Source organism: Pezoporus wallicus, unplaced genomic scaffold, assembly GCF_028554395.1.
Source record: "Pezoporus wallicus isolate ANWC-B61680 ecotype Strahan unplaced genomic scaffold, APGP_CSIRO_Pwel_v1 scaffold_6362, whole genome shotgun sequence".
In the NCBI taxonomy this organism is placed as follows: domain Eukaryota; kingdom Metazoa; phylum Chordata; class Aves; order Psittaciformes; family Psittacidae; genus Pezoporus; species Pezoporus wallicus.
In genome coordinates, this window is record NW_026637663.1 from 9,621,075 (window position 1) to 9,636,322 (window position 15,248).

A 15,248-nucleotide genomic window follows, 5' to 3' on the forward strand; every position below is an offset into this window, starting at 1 on the left:
TTATGAGGACAACCAGGGTGGTCTGTCAAGACTGTGTTTCCCTGCTCACAAATATGAAGCTATTTTTAAAATTATGGGGTACTACAGTCTGGTTAAGAGGCAAAAGGGATTAAGCCTGATTTAAAACACTTGAGGCTAAATAATGTTTGATATTTAAAGAGAAATACTTTCCTGGGATTTCATACAGGGCATGTCAGTTATATCTGCAGTTTCACATAAGCACATAGACACACACTCAATAACTTATTGCAATTAAATACGCCAAGTCCTTACAACAATGTCAATGTAAATGTAAAGGAGACTATAACCAAGAAGTTCTGGGTTGGTAAGATTATTTTTAACAGTTTTGCCTATTAATGAGTATGTAGGGAGAAGATTAGAAAGCTAAGAACCTGCATCAAATAACAGCTCAACATTCAGCTCCCAGTTTTGACTGTCATCTTGTTTTTCTTCAAACTTGCAGACTTGTGTGCCCCACTGTTCCTCAGGCAAATGCTTACTGCAATAAAGATGGAAATATCCCCTTGCCACTGCCCCATGCAGTATAAGGAAATAAAAGAAATCACCTTCCTTTCTGTGTGTAGATTCCGGTCCCTGAACATTTTGATAGATAAAACAACAATAAAATTCAGATTCATCAAATAAATCATTAAAATCCTACAGCTTCTTCCTTCTCAGCAGGGGAAGAAAATCAGTCTGAAAATAGGCACTGTTATGGAAGATCCCAGGGTAAATATAGCAGCTTGTCGTCCAGAGAAGTTTTTGTTATGTGCCCTAGGCTATGGCTCTGCTTTTTCTATGAAAAGCATGCAATAGAAAACACCCAGACAAGCAGTTAGGATCTAGGGCCCTGTATTACAGAAGGGTAATGTGCATCATGACTATCCCTTTTCTAACACTACAGCTCAGTCATCAGCAAGGAAGAAGCTGTGGCTCACAGCTCCCTCATGCCAAAAGCAACACCGGTGGGTCGCTCTACAGACTTAGCTTACACTGGATGATAGCTTAGGGACAGGAACTCTCTTGACTGGTTTCTACTGCTTTTGCAGATAGCAACCCACAAGTGTTTCAGTTGCTCCAGCTTACTCTCTTCATTTCACAATGCTGTCATTCATGACTGGTTGGTATCCAGAGTTCCCACTTGTAAGGCAGTACAAAATAACAAACAAGGGCTGTTTCAGGGGTCCTAAGTGGACTGGCTGCCAGGCACATTGAGCCCACCCTAAGAGTTCCATTTAAGAGGAACAACAAAGCTCCAAGCATATTCCATGCTGAGCACACAAGGGAAATAACCCCAGTGCTTCAAGAGACTAATACAGCTGCAAAGGCTTCTGTGCCCAAGGACAGACAGGTCTCAATGTTATAACTCCTCAGAGAGCTAGGCAGAACCTATCTGTTTCAGTTTTTAAGGATATAGCTTGGAGAAGTCACCATGTCACAGAATCTGAAAAATTCATAGCAAATAGTGCGTCAATAGTACTTTATCTATGACTGCCGGGGGGTGGGGTGGAAAATAAGTAAAGGGAGAGCCTGAAGATGGTATGCAAAAGAGTAATCTCTGCTAAATCTTGTCTGTAAAATACACATCGCTGAGGTCAGCTGACAACCTCAGTCACAAACCTTACTGAGCCTTTTCCCAAAACCCTACCAAATTTCAGACTTCACAGTGAGATCAGCTGAACTTTGATTTCTAGTTTTTGGCACAATTATTGGGGAGCTTTAGATCTCAAATGCCAAATAATTATTCTTTCAAGATAAAATGTAAAAAGGATCATAATCATTCATGTTGCATAAGTACAGAAATGGCTGGAGTTATGACAGGGAGCAGTCTGACCCACTGTCTTCCAGCCTTAAATTAATTACATAAAGGAAATTTACCATTTTTAATACTTTACTTTTACAGGTCATTAAATAGCAATGTAATTGCTGTACTGTTTCATTTCTAGAACATGAATTCTAATTAATATCATTTCAGTAAGTTTATTTAATATGGTAATAGCTTCAGAATAGCTTAATTGTTGTCATTATAGAGCACCTGCAGATGTTCAACCAATCAGCTCATTATCTGACCATGCTCATGTACCCATACATAGACAGACCTTTGCCTGCAGAAGGAGTAATGAAATGCTTACAGCATTACTACTGGAATAAGCTTTGCCTTTTCTAATGGGGAAAGCTCTAAAGGGAAGGAGGTAATGGTAGCTGTATAGGAGATATTTTTTTGACATCACTGACATTCTAGGAACTGGAACTATCTCCCAGTGTCTGCAAAGAGAACGTGCTGTCCTACCCTGCCTTCCACCTGCATGGCTCTTACAACTGTTCAAATTCAGCTTCATGTTGCAGATGCCCACAGGCTCTGTGCAAGTCAACTCTGGGCCATTCCTAAATCATTTTAAGCACTTTCTTATGTGGAATAACCAGATGGCACTATTGTTGCTCCAATAAAAGGTGCTTATTTAGATTAAAACCCCACTTTGTTTCTGGAGACATAGGAGAAAGGGAGAAACTGACAAATATCCTTTATAATTTCAACTCCTCTCATAAAGAAACCCTTTTTTTAAGGTGTTACAGCAGTGTCAGAATATTTGAACTATTGGCCTGTGGTTTTTTCAGTTTTTGCCTTCCTAAAGACTGGTATTTTCTTTAGGACTTGTATACTTTCAAGTGGACCCTTGGAACTTAAAAAGACAATAATAATGAAGAATATAAGTTTCATGGAAGTAAAATACTATTTCCAATATGAAGGTAAGAAAGCAGAGGCAAACAGAGTGAAGTGACTTTCTACAGTCCCTTTAGTTAGGAAATAACATATGTAACGACCTGGAATCAAATTAAAATTGAGGTGGGTCTGGAGCTTGTCTTATTCAACACTCCACTACCTGCAAGGACACCTTCAAAGTGATAGCGGGTTGCTTAGGGCTTTGTCCAGCCAGACTTTTTATACCTCCAAGGATGGAGATCCCACTTTCCTTGAGCAATGTGTCCGCATGCTGCATCCTTCTGGATGTTTATCCCTGTACTGAGCTGGTGTTTTTGTCATTGTAGTGTGTGATTGATGCCACTGTGTGCCCATCACTGTGCACCTCTGGGAAGAGCCTGGCTCCATCTCCTCAGCCCTACTTGCTGGAGGCAGAAATCAGATCTTCCTGAGTTTCTTCCAGGCCAAACAAAGTCCCTCCATCTCACCATGCGCTGAAATTGTTTCCAGTTAGAAGCAAGTGTGCTTTTATTCTTGGCTAGAGTTATTCAGATTTGCCCATCCTTGTTTCCACATCAGGGATGGTAGCTTTTCAGGACTGGCATACAAGACTGTACTTTGCTTTCCTAAATTAGAGACTCTGTGTGCTGGTAGGAAGCCAGCAGGAGATGCTTCCTCTTTGGTGGGTAAGACAGTGTCAATCAGCCTACATGTAGTACCATGCTTCTGTGTGAACGAGTGGCTCCTGGCAAGTGTAGGTCCTGGGGCTCCTCTTGTTCACAAATGCTGTCTTTCCCAAAATGCTGCAGGCCCCAGCTCTTTTCTCTGCTTGGAAAGCTGCCTGCAGTTTGTGCTGCCTGAGCTGCCTCGGTCATAATGACTCCAATAGATGTAGCCTTATTTCCAAAGCATGCTGCTGTTATGAAAAGCATGAAAGGAGTGTTCATGTCTTTTTGAAAGGCAATGGGTGTTCTTTACAATTTATTCAGGTTCTTACTCTGCAAGTTAATTAATAGAAGCTCTACCCTGACAGCCTCTAAAAAAGAAGGAGGACGGATGACCTTGGTTGCATGCACTGTAAGTTTCTGTAGAACAAGAAACATTATAGCATCACTTTAAGGAGAGACGAGGCAAATTTCTGGCAACGGAACAAGCCTGAGTAAAACAAGCTGAATTTGCCTTGCAATCTTCTCTCCTCAGTATCAGATATGATTTTGCTCTTACATTTGTTCAAATACAGTAAAGTAACAACAAAATTCAGCAAAGGATAGGCCCTTAATTCACAGCTAGGTAAATGTGCCCTTTATTCTGCTTCAGTACAGATCATCCTTATCTATATATATGACATGCAGGTTCAGTAAGTCCAGGGACCATTGTGCAGCAGAACTGTAAAAGAACATTCATTCTGGTTTAGTTTTGTAATTAATCTGAGGTCCTTGGATCTAATCCAAGGCCATCTCAGTCTCTAAGCTTTTAGAAGAGTTGTTCCTATTTTATGCCAGCATGTGTTAAAGAAAATATTGGCCTCTTTTCCTGGAGCTGGACTTGTGCAATGCTTACATGTTAAAAGAATCCCACAGAGACCCCCACAGCTGCTTTGATTGCAAAAAGCCAAATGTTCCTATCTACCACACAGCAATGAACGGAGAAAAGCGCTCTGCAAACTGGAAGACAAGATGAAAGCATAGATGAGATGGAAGAGAACTTTGCCCCATATTCCTGGTGAGTTTGCAGGGTATCTTCCATAGCATCATTGCAAAGTTTGGTATCTGCAAGGTTCAGAGGAGCCAGTGAGCAGTCACTGGAAAGGGCATAACCCTTAATGACCAGCATGTATTTCAGTCAAAGTTAATGCTGCTTGCAGCAATGTTAGCAGCTCCTCTGTACATCTGCAGTTGCCCATCTGCAGCAGAGCAGCTCTGGCAGGAGGGACTTTTAAGGGCAGGGCTGTCACTTCCTGGGGTAGTGAGCAACAGTGAACCAGTTCTGTTGCCACAATGGAAATACTGCTCTACTGAATCTAGCTTCAACAGGGCCCTCAAGACAAGAAGAGCCTGTGCAAGGTTAAATGGCTGTAGGGAGGTGAAGTCTCCAAAGCAGCCACAGTCCATGCTGCATACCATAGCCTTTCATTTCTTGCTGCAGTGAAGTCTCAAATTTGCAGTATACAGCATATTTGTGGAAGGCTGTCTGTATCCCTCATGCTACCACAAACCTCTTCTCTCTCCAGGAAGGTGATCTGGGTTTATGTCAGCTCACACAGCATTTCAGGTAGTTTCTCCTTTCTACAAAAGAAAGGAGGCTTTTCACCAAGATGAGCAGGAAGTAGCACAGAAGCAGCGAAATGACTCCTCACAGTTTCACAGGTGCTGAAGTCTGACCAGCTTTTGGCTGACAACTAGGGAAAAGATGAGAGATACTCTTTCTTTGCCTCCATTTGCGCTTAGGAAAGATCTTGAAAGATCTAACTTCAGTGAGACTGGCAAATTGAAGGAGACACAGGAGGTAGAAAAAAGATGACCCCAAACTGACAGTTCATTCTCTCCTCTGTGATTCATTCCAACTTACCCACCTGACCTGCAGACAACCCCTTCCAGGAAGAGGGGGAAAAATCCCTTTAAGGGACATTTTTCTCTGAATAGAGAATGCTCAGTCATCTAAGGTTTCCTGCCTCACTGTGTGTGAGACTGCGGTCCAGAATGGAAATAGGCCTGTCATGGCAGGGATGGTGAGTAGGGTAAGTTATCTGCTACTGAAAAAAATGGTATCTCAAAATGAAGAAAAAACAGAAACACATTAAAAGAAAAAAGGAATCTGCCAGCTCAGACATGAACACAAGAGATTGTCCTTCTCTGAGAAAAGTTACCTGTGTTGTGTCTGTTATCTCAGTAATGTCTGAACTATCTCAAAGGGAACACAGGAATGTTAGCATATAAATAAGAAAAGAACAAAATGGTAAAGCTTTGTGCGACAGAAATCAGAAACTGGGAGTTTTTCATACCAACACATAGTAGTGACGGTCCTTTGCAATAGCCCTGTTTGACATCAGCCCCTAGGTGTGGTCTCTCCTGGGTACATTCGCCAGGAGCTAGCTGGCCATGAAAGCTGTCAGGCTAACAGCCAAACAGACCTACCTCCACCACAGTGGCCTTTGGGGAGGTGGCTGGAGCTGGAAGAAATGCATGGAAGTGGAACTGTTCCTCCTTTTAGTTCATTAAAAAACCCAGAACAAACAAGAAGATGTTTTGCTTCCTCTCCCCTTCCTGGATATGGGAGGAGAGAAACAGAAAATAAAATCTAGTTCAAAAGGATAACAGATTTTCAGCTCCAGTGAATCATCACTATCATGAATGTCATTATTCTTACTTAATGATGCATCTCAAAGAAACTACTAAGTGTGTACATTGCCTTCTCTTAGTGCACATCCATACATGGCAGAAAGTAGTGAATAATCTAACCAGTCTTCCTCAAATTTAGAAGCTTGGTATTTAGAAAACCTTGCAATACTCTGAGCTTATACACACAAGCTATAACATTTCTTGTACCATACTATATTTTGCTCCATCTTAACACAGTTCTGCAACAGTCAGCAAAGAGTCTATTCAGAGATCTTCCCAGTAACACATTTTCCAAACTAAATTCATTTTCCAGGGTAATTTTAAAAATAAGCTATATTCCAAGCTGTTAGAGGACTTTTTTCTTTGAATTAATTTCACTTTTTGTTCTCCAGCAGGAAGCCCCATTGCAGAGTATTCCCAAGACTCCTCATTTACATCCAAGATCCCAGCAACACTGCGGAACCTATACCTGAAGATGTGTGATACTGAATCACACCCCCAGCAGACTGACCTAACCTACATAAACGTATCACTAAAGGTAACTACTTCCATCTCCCATCTATCAGTCAGCACACAGAGGAAACATTAATCTTTAAGGCTCTCCATTTTTTTTCTTGAGAATAGTTCAGCAATTTGGATCTGCAGCAACACTCAAGTAGCTATGGAAAGATGCAAACATAGCTTAAGTAATCACTCAATTGCTAAGACTACTTTTTTTTTCTCATTCTCTAGTCAGTTCTCAAGCCCCCTTTAGTTGATGAAAATACAGTTGTCCCTTGGGATTTAGAATTACACCACATGGAACAGATGCACAAAAAATTCCTTAGCTGCTGGACTACATTGTCATACAAAGCACATGCCAATTCCCTGAACCACTGCTCAACTCTTAGACAAGCCATTTCTTTTTCTAACCATGATAACTCACTATGGTTAGTAAGTGATTCAAGTGGAGAGGAGCAAACACTGTGTCATGGCAGTGAGAAAAGCTAAATCTGTTCATCCCATGGCTGAATTTGCCCCTTTCTGCTACCAGGCAAGGGTGACAGATGAAACACTGTGTTAACTTGATGTAATTAAAAGATAGACCTGGGAGGGGACAGTACAAGCGACAGCTGTCAAAACATAGTTCAGGCACAATATTTAAGCCTCTTATCAGTGTTTATTCATTCAAAGGTTGTTCTAGTAGAGAAGAGCTTGTGTACAGATGCACATGCTTGTCTGTACTTGAGAAGACAAGCAGCCCTCACAGGCTTCTCATGGAGCTGTGCAACTCTTTGGTTCTGGTTGCTAACACACCAGCTCAGTACTTTGTGTCTAAGCGTACCTCCAGTCAGTGTTTTCTGTTATGCATCACAGAAGTGAATCCCAGAGATTCTTTCCTTGGTGGTCCTGTTTCTCCATCCCAGTGATACCCAATGGGCTTAACTCAGCAGAAATTGTCCCTTTAGATACTTTCAGCTTAGCCAGTTTCTGGCTTGACAGTGCTGCCTTTGTAGTTAAATAGAAGTACTACAAATGAAAAGTGTTTGGCTAGATTTTACTCTCTGTAGCAGGGATGGTCAGGGAAAACAGTGCCCTGTCTTACAATGATAGTTTAGCTGATTCCTTGGCAGCCTTCAATTGGCAAGATTCATCCCAGTTTCTTCAAGCATGGTTTCTTAAGTAGTACTGCAGGTTTTGATCCAAATTGAAAACGAGTCTTCTACACTTCAGCCCAAAGGAACAAATTCCAGTGCCTGAGCCATCTGTCTGGCTGTACTCACAGGGAATGCTTCCAGGTACCCTATGCAGCCTGATACAGAGAAGCTATACGTGATCCACTTGCAAATTGCATGTGGCTCAGCAACCACAGGTTTGCCATTCCTGTTACAGTACTGCTCTGTCACAAAAAAACCAAAGGTCATCCTTAGATGGGTGAAGCTAAATGTCATACTAAGCTATATATAAACAGATTAAAAGAAATTTATAAAACTTCTGCTCTGTGAAGTGCTGTAAGACATGGTCTGGATTAGTGCATCCAATTTTGGTAGTCCACTTCAAGGAAGAGATCTAGAGAAAGTGTGCAGCAGGGTATGATCAAAGGGATGGGAGAGATTTAATCTGTGAATGAGAAGGCAGAGGAAATTGTAAACTTCACGTACACTGCAAAGCAGGGGACTGACTCTTCCCGGTGCCTGTTGCAATAGGACAGCATTAATGGCTTCAGTGAACAAAGGAGATGCAAATGGGACGCTAGGAAAGCTTTCTAGTGGGAAGCTTAGTTCAGCACTCAAAGACTGCCTGAGGAGGATGTGGAGTCTCCATCAGTGGGGTTTTTTAAGAAGAGATTAGACAATCGTCAGGTCAGAATAGTTAGGGAGAGTGGCTTCAAGGAGTTCTCATAGTCTCCTACGATCCTGTTTTTACAGTTCAAGAAGAGATTCTTTTTTTGTTTGGTTTAGCTGCAACTGTCTGTTTCAGACTCCTGCTGGCAGGGATGGCATTTGAGAAAAGTTATGTGTAAAACGCTTCAAAATGGATGTTTCTGCATTTGCTTTGCATACTACTGTGATCACCGAACCCCCCCAAACTTTGATGTGTTAATCACCAAATAGTGTTTTTTTGTTTCAAAACCTGTGAATCTGTAGTGGAAGAAGGGATGGATGTTAGGCATAATGAAACCTTAATCCTAGAAGCTCCTGAGTGGTTTCCCTTTGATTTTGTAATCACAATAAGGTTTAGCCCCACATACATAAACACAAGTATGATACAAAAGGAATTAATTATATGCTTTTATAGCACAGAAAGTTCATTTGAGCACACAGCATTTATGGTTTTCCTCACAAAGATCTCAGTTCCATAAGTCTCGCTCATGCTGGTAAGCCCCTTAAAACTGAAGGTACATACCCCACAAAGGAAACAGCACAGCTTATCAGGAGTCAGGACTATGAGATTTGCAAGGCCAAGGCACCAGTTCATACCAGTAAACTACTTCTCTTGCTTGACATCCTTGTAACTACTGGCAGCTGGAAAAAGGAAGGTGTTATCTGGAATGAAAATCAGAGATTAGGCAAAATTTATTTTCCTGCTGCCAATGAAAACACCAACACAGGAGTCCATATTTAAAAAAAGAATGTGTCAATATGCGGATATGCATGTGTTATCTTTTAACACTGGGTGTTCCCTGCTGTTGTATGTAATTTGTAATAAAAATGATCTGTTGCCATCAATGACTTACGTATCCAGTCTTGCTTGTGCTCCACTGTTACATCTCACAGTTCCTATTTTCAAGGAAAATTTAACATTTTGATATGTATTTCTTAAGGAAAGCCCCTGCTGTACTTTTCCCTTAGCGTTTTATTTTCTTCTGAACTTTTGACCTAATTATATAGAGATTTTAGGTTACCATATTTAAAACATGTGTAAAGACAAAGTCTCAGCTGAACCTTTCTCATCATTCATTTCCTACATCTCTTCCCCTAGGCTCCACATTAGATTTCAGGGTTTAAATTTTTTGTACATGACAATACAAAGTGAGTCACTCTTTGGAAACTCTTCCTGTGATACAGGAGTTGTAGTGGTAGTGTGATGTGCCTTCACAAAGCATGGACCAGGGGAATCTCTGTTTTATGATTCCCGTTTGCCCATGCAGCACACATTTCAGCACACATTATATGCTGAGCAAGAGATACTCTGGTCTTAAAATATAATTCCCACTTATAGCTGTGGGCATTAGATGAAATTAGCAGGTGGCAAAAAGTTCAAAGTAAATGAGAGCTTCTTGATACTATAATACACAGTTAAGCTGCAAAACATCTTAACAAAGGAACACATGTAAAAAATATATGTGTATTAAAAAAGGGCAAATTTGCAATGAAAAAATCTGTTAAGGACTCTTGACTACAAAGGAAGTGCCTTAGGAACACTGTCTTAGTGAGTCCCTGAGCAAAAAATACCTGGATCTTGGGAGAGTATCCTGGGGAGGGATCACTGCAGGCTTGCTCTGTTCTTATACTTCTTTCCAGGCTCCCCCATTTGGCTATCACTGGTGACAGGACAGTGATTAGGTGAACCTTTCTTCTGCCCTTGCATTTTCTTATGCAGAATTGCCTGCAGGTGATGATACGGGATGGACTCTGCGCCATGGTTTCTGCAACAGGCCTGCCTCACACAGTTTAACTTCAGACAGACAAACAGGTCTCTGCAGACCTATTTAAAACACAGTGCAGAGAAAAATCTAGTCCTTTCAGTTAGATGGCTGCCTACCCTCCTGATGCTTGTTTTTGACTCTCCTGCCTTCTCCTCTCTCTCTTACACAATGAATACTGGGGAACAAAAAGTGGAGCCAAAGCAAACGTCAACTTAGACCAAGAGTTTGGCATGGAAGACTTGACAGTGAGGCTTCTGAATTTGTGAGCAAACACCTACCAGATTTTCAAAAGCACTGGTGGGATGCCTGCTACCTCAGCCTACAAACAAGCCCAGCCTTGAGATGAGGAACCTGGTCCCTATCACTGGGGCAATGCTACATCACTTCCTTAGGAGATCAGTAGTGGAGAGTAGGCACCCACTTCATGAGCTAGAGGATATATATGAGCTCCAAATTGTTAACTCCAGAGATGAAAGCCAGTGAGAACAGGTAATGTAAGCGTCTGTTCCAAAGTCCATGAACTATGTTGTCTTTATCATGTTAGTGGAATTCGTTTGTCATATTATTCTGGGGATACTGTATTCAGCCTCAGAGCCCTGAGCCCTAGTCAAAGCATGCTATTTGGAAAAGCCAATTTCAAACCATTTCCTAAAGAACAAACTCTTATTTGTGCATATTTGCCCAGACTTAAAATGAATTCCCATATCTTGCAGACTTCACACAATTCATCAATTTCTCATGATCAGTCTGGGGAGGCGCAGAGGAAGGCTTATAGTACTTTCATGTTTTCTCATTAAAAAACACCCGTTGGTACGTTAATAAGACAAGAACATCTCAGCAGGACATAGAGTTATGTGACATTTCAAGGCTTTTGAAGAAAATGCACAGAAAGGAAGTGAACCCCAGCAGCCACAGCCAGCAAGAAAACCAGTAAATGAGCTTTTGGTGCAGAGAACAAAGAGGCAGGGAGCCAGGAATGGATAAAGAAAGTGAGATATGACAGAAAAGGGGAGATCATTCTGCCTGGGAGCCTCATTATTATTAACAGACTTGAAATAAGGAAAGACTTCAGAGGTCAAACTGTTCAGATGTGTCCACCTCCATTAGGCTAGGATAAAAACACAAAACCCCCCATTTGTCCTGTTCTTGTCAGTGTATTACACCCTGTACTGAGCCCCATTCTGAAAGGGCCGATCAAACTGGATACATTTATTGAGTGTATGGATTACATCCTGTTTATTTTTTAAGTTTTTGCTGCAGAGTAGGACAAAGATGGAGGAAACCATCTCTCATGATAGGCCTCTAGGAACTCCTAGATTTCCTTACAGGAAGGCAAACATATCGCATTTTTTTTTGCAGACATGCATGCCTCTCTTATTTGGATCTATCCATCTTCATGTGATTATCCTTCCCTTCTTTCAAACAACCTTCATCTGAGATCACACAAACCATGCCTTCATGGCTATCAGCAGTAAATCTTTCCCTTTGATGCTACTGCCATGTTGATCAGCATTTTACCACTGGGAGAAGCCATTAAGCCCACCAGACTGAGGGAGTGAAAAGCATCTGCAAATACTGGCTAGAAGTCTAAACACTGATTCTGGCTCATGCTCTGGAGCATGAGCAGCTGCTGGCAGCAAAGGCAAATAAATGCATGCTTTCCAGAAATAGGTATTAGTAGTGAAAAATTGGTTTTAAAAAGTAGATTCAGCTGTTCAAGGTTCCCTTTCCATGAACGCCATAGTTTGAGAAACAGAAGTTTAGTGTGCACCCAGCCTAATGCATTCCCCACCACACAGAACCTGCTTCACCTTTATTAGAAGGTTATCTCCCTTTAGCAAGATGAAAGCATAAGCCTTTAAATGTTTAATAGTTTTCACTTATTCCTGTATATTTGACAGCTATTCTTCCAAGTAGGCTCCATACTTTGTTAACATACTGAGTCTATTAATCCCATTTTGCTGAACTCACCCTCTCTCCTTTCACTTTGACCAAGCAGTTCAACTATCACAAGGTAGAGAAATATCTTAACATATTTTCTGTCATATGTCCCCCAGATCTTTTAGATAGATTTTCATTTTTCTTTGGCATATAACTTTGTGGGGGTGGGGTACTGTCCCATAAAACATGTGATATTGTTTCCTTTTTTTTAAAAAAAACCCTTGGATTTGTGTTTTTTTTTCATGGTGTAGGAATAAAATACTCTCACAGAGATGCCACACAGAATAACTAAATCTTCCAGTTTATTATACTGTTTTGGAAATTTTTAGTCAGCAAACCAGACAGTATGTTTTAGAAATACTGAAGTTTATACATATCCAAAACATTTTCCTCCTGATCTAAAAATATCCACACTTAGTGTCTGACAAAGGACAGGGTATTTTATTTGCGTGACTTTGTTAAACTGCCTTCAGTTTTTAAAACAATGTTAAACACCCACCTTAAGTTAATGTTAAAAAAATGCTTCAGTTCTATAACCTTATAAAACATACCTCAACAAACTTCAAGATATGTGAATACATTTTTTTCATAGAAAGAAAATCAGAAGCTGAAGTTGCTTGAGCCCACCAGAAAAACCAAACCAAAACAAAAAATTTAAAGAAACTATGTTGGTAAAAGGTGAAAATACAGAACTTTTAATTAGAAGATCTGGTTTAGATGTGTTTTTCCTCATAAAGAAAATCCCTACATAGTTTTGGGACTTGTGACCTTTTGGGGTTGTTTGATTTTCATAAAAATCAAGCATTTTCATTTATAAAAATCCTTTCATGAGGAAAATAAGCAATTCCCTGACCGGTTCTTTGAACCACCTTGGATTATCTATCCATATTTGTCACGTACAAGAAAGGAATGAAAAATATCCCACAGGTGGCTTCTTCCAAACTGACTGAAATATTAGTAGGCAGATGCAAATAATTAAATTGAGCTGATATTTATTGTCACTTCAACGTGATTAGGAATGTGTGCGTGCAGTAATGGAACTCAGTAGCCTTAAGGAACTGTTAGGAATATCCAGCCCAAAGCACACCCCTCACTTCCAGAAACCCCAAAGACAACTAGAAGAAAAAAGTACCATGAATGGGAGGCATTCTGAAATAGCATTCCTATATCAAAATTAAGTTGGAGGAAAACAGACTCCAAATAAACTTTCAGTAAGAACTCCCACAAATCCAGTATTATATTTGCAACAGAACTGCTGACAGTCATCAGAGCAAGTTTACAGTATGCTAGGCTTGCAGACCAGAACTACAGATAATAAAGTAAACATATTTCCAGCACAACTATAATCTGTAAAAAGAATTGTTTAGGTAATATCTGAGTTTGTTGTCCTCAGATACACAATCAGAAAATATTACTTCCTGAGCCAACTCTCAGAGAAAAAGTATTCACCTTTGTCTTTCTCAAAGTTATGCTAAAAAGGGATTATTATTAATAATGTTTTTCTAACAAGATTCCAATTTGCTGGATATTCACCAGAAATTGTCTGTAAATACCAAGCATGATACTGGTTTTGATGAGTAATCAAACTATAAAGTTTACTTAATTATTTTCTTTCCATTAAAAAAGAAGTGATGCTTGTGATAGTTTAAGGAAGCTGACAGTCTCTTCTTATCCAACAGGCACAATATGAACAGTAAGCAGAGAGACCAAATGAAGAAATTGCCTACAAGGGTGCCAGCTGGTGGAAGAACTTTTGGTAGTTTGGACATTTGAGCTAACATTTCCAAATTGTTTCCTATCTAGCACTAAATGGCATTATTTGCGTAATAAACTGGAATCCAAACCATGCTTATTGTCCTTCCAGTGGTTTGAGCTTTTTTACTGTCCCCTTTCAGATACCAAAAGCAGCCATTGCTTCCTGTGAGAAGCCACATTGAATATCCATTATTCAAATACCCTTGATTTTTCCTTGTAGCAATTTGAAATGGCTGCAGAAGAAAGTCCAGAGCACAGATACAATGAAGTTGGTTAAAAACAAGGAAGGCAAACACTGCACAATACCACACAATCTGCCCTAGAGAGCAGCACCTCTGGGAGGAGCTCCATGATGTCATTGTGATGAGCTGAAATAGGAGTATGGTGCTGTCCCAGAGACATAACACATCAAACAGCAAGAAGAAAAGTTGGGCACAAAAATATATTGGTCTCAACCACTGTGTGCTGACAGTACTGCCTCCCATTAAACTGCACTCTTCTGAAGAAATGTTTTATGTTATTTCCCTATCTTTGTTCTTTTATTTTTTAACTGTTGACACACAGGAAGTTTGCACTATCCAATGCCAGTTTCAAAAGTCATCTAGTTTACATTTTGAGTCCAGCTTTCTATGTGTATTGCCTGTCCTTCACACCTCTTTTCAATGCCTTGCACAATTTAAACAAAATTTTACAGTGTTGGTGATAAACAAAACAAAACAGGCCACTGGGTAAGGAAAGAAGATCACCAAGAGTGTGATGACTGAGGGAAAGGAAGTCAGGTGATCTCACATGTTAATGGACACCAAGGCAGACACATGGGAAAGTGAGACATTCCTAGTGCTCCAACCATGCCAAAGTCTTAACTGCTGCAATTGTAGTTCAATCACAAGAAACAAATCCAAGGTGCTCCCATTGGAACCAGACCTCAGTTTATGGTCACTGGATCATCACTGTGCCACTGAGGACATGTAGCAGGGGCTTCCACATAAAGATTCTTGATGGGTCTCCTGATGCCTGCTTGAAGCCTGGAGACAGCCTGTCAGTAGAACCAGCAGAAAGGGAGCATGCAAGGTTGTGCTACCATCCCAGCCTCCCGCCATTTTGTGGTCTCCCCCTCCCTCCTCCTTACGCCATGCCCTGGGAGCCTTTGGGACAGTCTGTGCTGCCCAAGTCTTAAACCACTAAAGTTCTTTCTTCTCCCAGGTGTGTCACTGCACAGTTGCACTACTGCTTTATGCAGATGGATGTACAATATATTTAAAGTAAATATTCATAATAAATATTAAGTACCTCACCGGTCAGACTCCTTGCAGGCAAAGATTTTAGTGCTATTTCATTATTTTGGGTGCTGCTTCACAGTTCTCTGCTGTCCTATTGAGTTCAC

General features: G+C 40.6%; 1 protein-coding gene across 1 annotated transcript in view; it reads left to right on the forward strand.

The window, feature by feature from the left end:
• The window catches only part of MAP10 (microtubule associated protein 10), a 34,004-nt gene extending 20,051 nt beyond the window's left edge, over positions 1-13,953 (forward strand). Inside the window, exons 2-3 of the mRNA XM_057407048.1 lie at positions 6,432-6,577; positions 13,789-13,953. Of these exons, the coding sequence (XP_057263031.1) occupies positions 6,432-6,577; positions 13,789-13,806 (164 nt within the window). The 3' untranslated portion in view covers positions 13,807-13,953. The remainder of the gene's footprint in view (positions 1-6,431; positions 6,578-13,788) is intronic.
• The last annotated feature ends 1,295 nt before the right edge of the window (positions 13,954-15,248 follow it).